Raw genomic sequence first — 11598 nt, forward strand, 5'->3', positions numbered from 1 at the left:
AGATGGAAATTTGGCAATTACACGAGACGGTGGTTGTTTCGGGTGTACCGCACTCCCTTTTCGCTTCGTTTTTATTGAAACCATCATTTAAACCGATGATTTGCATTTTGAACAAACGGTTGGTGGATGAACCCCAATTTGAATATCAAAACCACCTTTTGTTGTCGTTGTTTGCTGCTGTCGACAGTTACCAAGAAAAACTCACGATTTATTTGTTTTTATTCTCCGTTTCTAATCAATTTAACTCAATTTGGCACTCGGCGAGACAGCGACAGCAACAGACCGATGGCACGTTGGATTTTTCGACGTGAAAGAAACGCCAAACAATCACGTATGGGCTTAGAGCGCTTTAGTTTTTTTATTGAGCGGAAAATAGCCCAAGGCGACAGTCAAAAGAAAGGATTTGTGCTCTCTGTGTTTTTTTTTTTGGCAGAGACTTTGCCTTTTGTTTATGCCATAAACAAAAATAAAATTTTCAACCCAACAGCGACTCAACCAAAAATTTCAATGGCTTAATCGAATGACGAGAGAGAAAAAAGACGATGAACTCAAAGTCTTGCTCGCAAGAAATTCGCTCTCGATATATGCAAAGAAACACTGTTTTGAATATATGCAAAAAGCAAAACAATGCAATCGAATACATTGCATTCGGTAGCCACAGGCAGTCCCATTCTGTTTGTTTGTTTGCTTAATACAACTTTTTTTTGTTGCTTGACGCATTCACAAGACGAATTTCGGCAATTTTTTACTTTCTTTCATTTTCGGCTCTGTGAGAGTGCGAGAACAAAATGCTCTGAATGATTGAATTTTTTTTTTTGGGGAATCAAAGAATGCAATTCAAATTCATTTTTCGATAGAGTCAAAGAATGCAATTGAAATGCCATTTGCGCACAGTTCTTTCTTTAACTTGGGCTGATCAATGAACGCATTTTCAGCAAATTCACAGGATGCCATTGATTTTGGGCGTTCCTTTGGAGGTTTGATCGAAATCTTTGTTCATTTCATCACCTTTTTGGCAATTCAGACGTTTGAATCAGCTACTCAAGTCAATTTTTGAACGGCTTCTGCAGTTAAATGCAGTTTCTTCACTAAAAACCAGTCGAATGGACATTTGCTGTTTTATTGTTGATAGGTAATGAACTCTCTCAATCGTTTTGTGTCATTTTTACGTTTTTTGTTGATTGTTTTTATGAATTTTGATTAAATTTTAGGCATTTGAAACATTTTTTAACATTTTCATGACAATTTGTGCCTTTTTATGCTCATTTTTGTGCATTTCTCGGCAAAATTCATAATTTTTTTTTCATTTGAACTTTTATTTATTCCCGCTTTTGTACGATTATCGATGATTATCATCATTTTTCCATTTTTTTCTCATATTTTGACGCATTTTCTTACTCTTTAGACCAATTTCGAACCATTTTGTTTGAATTTCTGATCATTTTGAACTGTATTGATATTCCAAAGTGAATTTCCGGTTGATTTTTGTTCATATTTAATTGATTTTCGGTAATTTTTTGTCGGTTGTACGCTAATTTTTTTGGTAAATTCGTTCCTTTTTTATTTACTGTTGACCGATTTAAGTTTGTTTCTGTTTATTTTGATTTTTTGTTGCTTTCTGCTAAGTTTTTGGTCGATTTTTAGTCAAACTTACACATTTTGGTTTCTTCTTTCAATCCCTAATGCGGATTCCCTATCAAGTTCAATCCCTTCTTCCGCAAAAAATGACGTTAAAAACCCTCATTTCCGCTAAATATAGTCTCGATTCCAAACAATTACCATGAAAAATCGATCAATTTCCTTCTAAACGGACAAAATTCAGTTTGATGCAATTCCTGTGCAAAATAGAATCGATCTCCTTTCGCTCAAACATTTCCATCAATCGTTTTCTCTGCACATATTCTCTATGTCTGTCATAAATTGACATGATTGTGGTTGTGAATTCGATGAAAAATGATGCTAATTTCATCTAGATCTAAAATACATTAATTACCTTGAACTAATGAGAATGAGTGCGATTGAATAGTGCAAAATTTCCGTGTGGATGCACAAAACAGTGTAAATGGGATAGTTGTATGGCAGGCCCAACTCATAAATATTCGCATTAAATGGGCTGCATGCACGCATTCGCGTCCACATGACTGCATGCGAAACCGTCGATCGAATAATTAATAACAACAGCAGCAAAAGAAGCGAAGCAATTTCTTAAACGATTCAAATAAATGTCATGTTCAATAAGCGTTTAGCAGCTCGAACAATGGTCCAAAAAGGAAGTGAGTTCCGAGACTTGGCCGAAAAAGGAAAGGATTTCTTTTTCTCGGCAATTTCCAAAAGTAAAATCATAAATAATCGAAAAATAATATTTTTGCAGCGGCGTAGCGAATGTTGGCGATAATCATAATTTGAAATTTATGATCTGCGTCGTTTCGGCATTGGAAGCATGAAAACAATTTAATTATTATTGCAAGTACATTTCCCATGTTGTTTTCGTGTTCTGTCTGCGCCAAGACGTCAAGCAAGCCAGCGCAAGATGTACTAAATTAAGGCGGAAAGCAATAACTGTTTCACAATTTTCTCCCTTTTTCCATTCGCATTCGTTCGTCTCAATTACAATCACTCATGCATGGAATATTCCTTTTTTTTTTCTCTGCTGCGCCTTTCTCTTTTTGCCAATTGTGTGCTGCATTCGGAATAGACAGCTCTGAAGAAAATTGCACGGTGATTGATCGACCCTGAGTGAACAGACAATAGAGACCAAGATGAACACGTTGCCATTTCTTCCATTTCACTCATTAGACTACTTGTATCGGCAAACCCTAGCTTTAACATGAACAACGAATTACTCCTGAATTTTGCTCCGATTTTTTTTTTCTCTCGTATCGACACATTTTTTTCTCTCGGTGCATTGACTTTTTTCTTTAAAAAAAAAATAACATTTGATTGAGACTGAAGATAAAAAAAAACAAGCAGCGGCATTGGCATCGAAATGATCGATACTACAATCACCCCAAATGATGCGTTTTTTTTATGTCTCGCTTGACAGAGAAAGACGACCATTATAAATTGCAAGCAATTTACAAACACCAAACTCCATATCCTCCTTGATGAGAACCAATGGAAAAAAAAACATTTGTCATAATTGCTCAACATTGAAAATTCCTTTTTTTTCACTTAAAGTTTTTTTGTTGTTGTCAATTTAGCAGCCGCTCGCATCATGATTCGGGCATTTTTGTGTTTTGGCAATCGTTCAAACGAAATGTGAATGGCAACCCAAGCCACATTCAACTAAAACAATCTATTTAATTCAACCGCGTCTCTGGGTTTTGTTGCAACATTGAAAGAAAAGAGTCAACAAACATTGAATCGCATACAAATACGCAGACCAGACCCAACGCAATCACAATACAATTTTAATGATGCGAACATGAGACGACGCAAAATTTTGCTGCCATTGCGGGTGTTTTTTCTTTTAGCGAATGAATTCCATCGTCATCGACTCCTTCTTTTTCTTTCTCTTCATCTTCAGAAGGTGGAGGAGAAGATTCTTCTGCATTTTGTCAACTTTTTTTTATGAAAAAAAAAAATGAAAAATCGTCTTTTTGTGTAAACAAAACCAAAACTAAAGGAAACATTCAAGTTTCATTCAAAGAAACCTATCGAAGAAGACGAAAATACTGAAATTCGTTAAGTTAATGAAAAACGTGTTTTATTCTCAAACAGGACCAAAAATAAGCGAAGTTTGGTTTCCACTTGAATAATTCTGAGTGTGGCTTCTTAGCGACAAATCTTCGAATATGGCTCATTAAAGAGACATTCTGGACCTGGTTCTTTGATTTAAGTCGCGGTTTTGATCACTACGTTTACCGTTTCTTGAATTTCTCTGTTAACGTCCAGAATCTGTCTCAAATTTAGCGCTTCAATTGTTTCATTTGCGGCGAGAATTGCGACACTTGCGCTTTTTCAACTGTCACGCGTTTTACACGACTCTTCACGATGCATCGCTTGACATTGTCATCGTTAATTCAAACGTCAATTAGCGCTCATTCTCAATTTATTCGCGCAACTGAGATCGTGTTTTGTTGGGAATTTTTCAAGCACATTTACAATGTAAGTAAAGAATTCGGCTTCTCTTGAAATTCTCAATGTGAAAAGTGAGTTTCCAGCCGAAACTTCTCGAAATGTTGCTTCATTTGGAATTCGTTCGAAATGTGGCAATTTCAATTTAAATTGACGTTGGTTGTGAGATTTTATAAAAGTCAGCAAAAGATAGAAAAGAAGAACCAAATCTTACGACCAGTGGGCAAGTTACGTAATTCGCAAAAGCAAGTAAAAAATTTATATGCGGAAGTTCAAGCAAGTGAGAGAGTGAAAAAAAAAGTTATAATTCAAAAGTGAAAAAGTAACTTTTATGCGGTGATAACTTATGAATTATTGAGAAATAGTTTATACGATAAAGACGGAAATAATAATTTACCACAGAAATAGTTTCAAAAGCGAAGGAACATAAATTTATGCATGCAAAGTAGTTGAGAGTTTCGTAGTTTGCACTGAAAATACATAGGACATGCACGTAATAACAAAGAATTACAGACTTGAGCGCAAGTTATGGGTTGATTCGGTGGAAAAATTACAAATGATCCAATAAAAATAACATGATTCACACATTTTGATGATATTCCGCTGAGAATCGAATTCAAAAGAGGAAATATTAAGACGAAAACAGGAAAAATACAATCAAAACAGGAAAACTAACGTAAAAACAAGCAAATTAAACGTTGAAGGAAAGAAACGAGAGAAACAGCAAGTAGTGAACATCGAAATAATAGAGAGAAGCAAGAAAAACGAGGAAAATTCACCAAAAAGGAAATAAAACCAGCGCGAAAAACGCAAAAAACGTCGGGAAAGAAAAAGAACAGCGCGAAAAAGCAAAAAAAAAACACCAAAAGAAAGAGAAAAAGGAAGAAATACCAAAAGAGAAAAGGCGAACTGAAGAGAAAATGAAAAAAGTCGAAATAAATCGAGAATAAACTCACCAGAGGAATAAATTGCCATTCAAAACTCAAAGTTCGGTGCATCTCAAGTGAATTTACATGGAAAATGAAAACGAGAGAAAGTAAAAGAAATCGGAAAATTTGCCATTTCTTTTCACACGCAAATGTTCCAAGTACTCTTTTTCACGGTTCTGCACTTTTTTCGCAGTATTTCATAGCTGCATTTCGTTGTGCATTCAGTAGACAGTGCCGCAAGAGTGTAGTGTCTCTCTACACGAGAGAGCACCTTCTAATGCATATATGATAGAAAATCTCGACAGAGAAAGCAAAGAACAAGTCAACAATGGATGAAACAAATTCATTCGCGTCAATTGGATACTGAACCTGCACATTCAATTTTGCGTCTCATTTCAAATGCACTCACTGCTCGCAACGAATACTCTTTCAACTGCGACTCTGTTTTTCCGATTCACTCTTTCGCGCAAATACAAAAAAAATCGCATTATGAATGCACTCCTATTTTTAACTCGCGTTTAAAATAAACCTGTGCATTTTCGCCGTTTTCACAGCTAACGCGATTCGTGCTGTGTTTGTGTCGCACGCATCGCGTGAGCTCTGTCAAATATAATTGACTGTGGATGTGGATTCTATATTACTTAGACTATGCAGAAGTAGTACAGAATGAACGATTTCGTTTGAAAAAAACATTCAAAGTTCAGATTTCAGATTTTGTTGAGATTTGGCTCTCACTTGCGTGATAGCGATTCAATGACTGTGTTTCACTCGCACGAAAGTTTCGACTTCCCTTCAATTGCGGAATAATTTCACGTTAAATTCTTTCTTATGTCCATTTTTAGGATCCCGGTTCGTTATTACGGAGAAGTCGACTAATTTAAAATAAATGTCTCTTTGTTCCTTCTCTAATTTAAAGTTATTTCGCGTGTTCATAATTCAAAAATTGAATCTCATTCATATTTTATCGTAGAATTGTGAACGTTTTATTCAATGAAGTTCTTTGATAGAGATGTCCACGAACCGAAAATGTTCGCATTTTCGTTCGTTCGTTCGCAAAAAGAAAAAAATTTGGGAACGAACGCCGTGGACATCTCTTATCTTTGACCACTGTTCTTGACTCCAAATCGACCAAATTTGTTTTTTCCATTTTCAGATGGGAAGTGGTGCAGTTTTGGAATCGAGCGGTGGAGCACGGCCACTATTGAAAGGTCGTCACCATAAATTCATGATGAAACATTTGAGTCTTAGCATTGCATATGCCGTTGCATGGGTTGTGCTCGTCAAATTTGCCGTGAATGATCCGCGCCAGCATGCCTATGCTGAATATTACAAGTGAGTATCGAATGTAATACTTGATCGAATTTGAATGCACCTTTTTTTCCCATTCAGAGAACAGAATGCAAGTACTTTAAATGAATACATTAAGTCAAAGTTGACTTTATTTTTTGGAAAAGTAGAAAAAAAGAATGAAAAATATTTCTTCGTAAATAAAAACAATATCTCTTCCAAGCACTGCTGCAAAATTTACATCTCTTCCATTTCTCTCTTCGTACAGGAACTACGATATCGAAGCAAATTTCGAGCGCATCCGCAAACTTGGTTACTTCCAATCGTGTCCAGCTGATTGAATAAATATGTCAAATTGCATCAAGTCCGTAGTTTAAAACGAAGCCGTGTTCGAAATAAATAAAATAAATGATTTGAATCATGTTCTAGTGTGTTTTGAATGCAAGTTGTACCCGTACAACAGTAATAAAATATTAATGTAAGCCTCCTTCCGAAATTGAATCGTCGTCGACGATAAATGGTTTTTATTTTCTGCGAAGATCTGCACTGCAAACACAATTGAATGTTCGAAGGGAAAATTGAATCAAAAGACAACTCTCGCATCCCTTTGATGATCTGTTGCCGTGCCATGAAATGCAATCTTTCTTTTGCCACACTGTCTCTGCGTCGCAACTTTCTCTTTTCGCATTTGATATCATTATTATTCATTTGTTGGTCTCTGGGTTGTCTTTTTTTTTGCGTACCTTTTGACATATATGATTGAATGACGCAAAAAAAAAAAACACACAAGAGCGCTGTGTGTTTGTGTGTTGTCATTGTTTGCCGTTACAAATGACGATTTTGTGCCGGATCATCTTCTCGTGTGTCTATGCTCTGCGTGCGCATAATATATGGATCGATCGGATGCAATTGAAATGAATCGATTTTTTATCGGATTTTTCCACGTCAATGCATTTTTCTACTCGTCATTCAACGTGTACCCCGAAGCGAAGTGACACACTATTTGAATTGATGCATTCGAATCGGTTCATGGTTGGCAACGATTTTTGCATCATTTTTATCGATTGACATCGATATCTGATCTTCAATCCACAACTCCGTTTTTTTCCGCTCTCTCTCTCTCTCTCTCTCTCTCTCTCTCTCTCTCTATTCATTGATTGATTCCAGACGAGCTCAAGAGTCTCATTAGTTTGTTCTTTTCGCATGAAGCGATGCGCCGTGAAGTAATTTGGCCGTTCATTAAAATCCTGTTTCGTTTTATGAGCGCATCATCTTTCGCAATAAATAGCTAATTAGGGCCACGATCAGACGACGACGAAATAAATCAAGCGTTACGACGATGAAGTTGCTAAATAAAAAAATGCGTACGGTATTCAACTGGAGAGATGTACACCACAGGCCATAAGTTTGGATACCCCTATGAAACGTTTGTTTCTACGTTTTTTGAACATTTTCACTTGAAATTTAGTATTGGATATGAAAATATATCGGCCTATGGCCATCTTTTGGCCTTTGAGCTGTGGAACCCAAAATCGAAGTCTTAAACGGGCCATCGGATTAAAAAGTTATATACGCCATTGGAAAGGTCTTGAAAAGTAAATGTGATTTTTGGTATTAAACATCAAAATCGGCTTGCGTTTGGCCAAGATATGGCCGTTTGTAATTTTTGGCCGAAAACTTCAATCAGCCATATCTTGGCCAAAAGCTGGCCGATTTTGATGTTTAATACCAAAAATGAAACGTACTCTCCGAGACCTTTCCAACGACGTATAGCATGTTGAAATTGGACAAGCGGTTTGAAATTTAAAAATTTTGGGCCAAATTCATTCATAGGGGTATCCAAACTTATGGCCTGTGGTGTATTTACAATGAGAGAATTTGTATTTGCATTGAGAATGGAAGAAATGCAATTAGATACGTGGAAAACGACACTCATCGAAGACAAGAGCCAATATATTGATATCGAGTGGTGAACGAGCTTCGATTTCTTTGAATTTTTTGTTCGTTTCTTCAAACAAACTTACATTTTGCAGCTCATTGAAGTAATGAATATTAATTTCTAGGCTCTGCAATGAATTCAGTTAAAAAATGGCAGTTTCGTTCAATTCAAATTTGTTTTTCTGCGTAAAATAAACGTTTTTCTAAAAAAGGAGGATTTTATGGGTCAGTAATGGAATTTTTGGTCCAAAAATAGGATTTTACGAGTTTAAGTTCAAGTTAATCGAGTCGAAAACTATTTTTTAAGCATAAAACTGATATTTTCGACTCAAAAAGTAACATTTTTGCTGGAAAAATGAACTTTTTCGATACCAATGTGATTTTTGGAGTAAAAGATGCATTTTTTAAAGCAAAATGTAAATTTTCTGAGTGAAAAAGTATAGCGCTTCAACAATTTTCAGAAAAAATAACTCCTTTGTGAAGAAAGTAGACACCACCGCGATAGTCTCATTAAACGTCAAACCAACAACGCCACACATTTTGAGGGGAACTACATTGATGAGTGTATTCAATGCAGTGTCAAATATAGTCGTCATTGTGTTGTGTGGTGAAATAATAATTTTTATTTGAATTTTAAATAAATAAAAATGTTTCGATTTTGCCAAATAAAATTGTGCAAATATGCCGCTGGCACACTAGACAAAAAAATTGCTTTCATTTTCAATCGAGATGTATGAGAGAAAATTACGGTTTTATATGATTCGAATATGAATTTGAAAATTCGGTGAAATTTTTTTTTGAAAAAATCATCCATTCAAAAGTTGATCCGTTTTTTCATTCAAACCAACTTCGAATCGGAAACAAAGTCCACGTTTGAACTCAAGTAAAAATTCACACTAATAAAATCTGTTGGACGGCAAAACGCTTTATAGCTTGACTTGAAGACTAAATTCAAAAGTCGTGATGCGATATTTTTCCTTATTGTAAATAAATTTTCACAATAGTTAATGCGAAAAACACTTTTGAACTTCGTTCCCAGTAATACAGCGTCCTAGCGTCACTCAAAATGATATCAGTCATTTTGAGTGGTAAATCTACCCGACAAGAAATTTGCGAATAATCGTATTGCGGATAGTTGGCGAGTACCCTGCGAATACTCTGAAATGTCATGCGCAGCCAACTTCAGGTTGGAACTGTACTGTTGTTCGCAGCGCGAATAGTCGCAGGGTATTCAGCGATAACATTTTGCGGCAACTTTTATTGTGGATTCCTATTCGCATTGCGAGTATCCGCGGATATGCGACGGAGTGTCGACGTACACCTATTTTACCGCAAATTTCTCGTCGGGCTACGCACGGAGCGTCACTCTATTTCAACCTCGTCTAGAGGTTTTTCCTCTGATTCAAAATACGTGTAATTACTCTATTAAGTAGCGCGAGGCAAACAAAATCATTCAGCGCAATTTAAGTGATGTTTTGTTTTCAATCATATTCAATGGACATCCGATCAATTTTTGGGATTCTAGAAAAATGCGCGCATCCTAGCTACTTTGTTTCTATATTATATTGAATTACGGTTGTTCCAAAGTATAAGATTGTTAGAAAGTGTATATTGCTGCTTCCTTGATCGTATTATTTTATACATTATTTGATCCAATTAATGAAATTGAATCATCAATGAAAAGTGTATTTGTTATTTCCAACCTAATGTCACATACTAATGCAAACCAATAATGTCTTTCAAAGTGTGAATGCGAGAAATACTTTGATAATTGATATTCCAATGAATATAAAATAATATTCCGTTTGATTCATGAGATACACACACATGTATGTGTATATCTATTCGTGAGACGTAAAAGAATGTATGTTTTTTTGTCGATTTATATTTTTTAAAAGAAAAGTATGTTTTCTGTTGATTCTATCTGCGTTAAAAGGAAGTTTGTTGGCATCCCGTCTAGCCTCTGCGGTTTTTCATGGTTTCCGCGGAATTGATAAGAGATAACAACTTGATGTCTTCAGCAAAGTTATAGTGCTCGAGGTCTATAACATTGTTAAACATTGGTTTTGAAATACCAAAAGATATGATATTGAGCTTGAAGTAAGTTTTAGTTGAGTATTTCGAAGGTATAAAATAAATTCTATACAAATTCCTTTTGAGTCATGTTGCATTTGAAAAAAAGAACGCAATTGAGCCCACACCAAACTATATTTTTCCATTTTCATTTTAGATCATTATTTATTTATCCAAGAATACTTCGGGTATGTGGTTTATGGCGAACAGACACAACCAAACTATGTCCAAGATGTCTCAATGACATCTACCTCAATTACTTTTTTTCGGGAAAAATTACTTCTCTATTATCACAATTACTTGTGACATTTCAATTACTTTTAAGTGATTTCCCTTTCGATAATGAGACACATTTTCGAATTTAATCAGTTACGTTAAAAATTGCGTTTGTATTATTTGATATTTTTCTATAAATTGTCTCACTGTGCACCCTGTACTGTGCACAATGGACACTTCACAGTGTTCGTGTAAATGTAGATTGATAGCATGTGTATTTCATACATTTTTGTCTTAGAGTACACCCAAATTTATACTACAAATCAGTTATGTTTCAAAGTTTCGAGCGAACGTACGCTGTTGGAGTAACAGAGCTTGATCGCTTGAGTTGAGTTCAGTTTATTTACACAAGTAAACATATTCGAAAAGTGAGTAGTGTGTCCGTTATTGAATTTCATTAAGATTGATAAATCTTAATTGTTTTAATTCCGAAAATTTATTTAATGCAAATTCCGATTGTTCGCAATATTTCCAACGAACAAATGCAATATATACAAAAAGCGATTTAACTACTATATTTTCAGGAATGAAATTGATTTTGGTATTTTTGGCCTTATGTTGCCTATTGCTGACAGCGGGCAGCCAGCAATCTGGAGAGCAACCATCTGGAACGATTCCACAAAATTCAATATTTAATCCTCATACAACCATCACTTTTCCATGTCCAGATGGGGAAGAAAGAGATGAAGATTCGGGAAGATGTGAACCTATCCTATATTTGTAGATTTTGCATAAATGCTAAACAAAAACATTTTTCCATTCGGGTCTTGCTGAAAATCAATTGTAAAAATTGCTTTTAATAAAGAATAACTAAAAAAAATGAATTGTTTTTTCTCTTCCATGAATCAATCATCTTTTTTTGGAGATAATACAAAGAAAACGAATTCCTTTAGTTGTAGTTATCACATTTGCATGCTAGGCGTTTATGTGTCAGTGCAAGTATACAAATGATAGAACAATCACAATAGTTTTACGAATTTGTATGAAGACTTCATACGCATTTCTCAAGTAAAAATTC

The 11598-nt window shown here is 35.2% G+C and overlaps 1 protein-coding gene across 1 annotated transcript; it reads left to right on the forward strand.

The window, feature by feature from the left end:
• The first annotated feature begins 5654 nt into the window (after positions 1-5654).
• LOC129570337 (cytochrome c oxidase subunit 6C-like) lies at positions 5655-6716 on the forward strand. The gene is made up of 4 exons (XM_055449902.1): positions 5655-5662; positions 5849-5855; positions 6160-6338; positions 6562-6716. Exons 1-4 carry the CDS (start codon positions 5655-5657, stop codon positions 6632-6634), a joined length of 267 nt encoding a protein of 88 aa, XP_055305877.1. The 3' UTR covers positions 6635-6716.
• The last annotated feature ends 4882 nt before the right edge of the window (positions 6717-11598 follow it).

Source organism: Sitodiplosis mosellana, unplaced genomic scaffold (genome assembly GCF_009176505.1).
Source record: "Sitodiplosis mosellana isolate CC-2019 unplaced genomic scaffold, AAFC_SMos_1.0 Smas_scaffold_52, whole genome shotgun sequence".
Taxonomy (NCBI): domain Eukaryota; kingdom Metazoa; phylum Arthropoda; class Insecta; order Diptera; family Cecidomyiidae; genus Sitodiplosis; species Sitodiplosis mosellana.

What these genes read in the sequence shown, in the direction of transcription:
- LOC129570337 (XM_055449902.1), top strand. An exon ending in GCCTATGCTGAATATTACAA is followed by an intron (nt 6,339 to 6,561) that starts GTGAGTATCGAA and finishes CTCTTCGTACAG; the next exon opens with GAACTACGATATCGAAGCAA.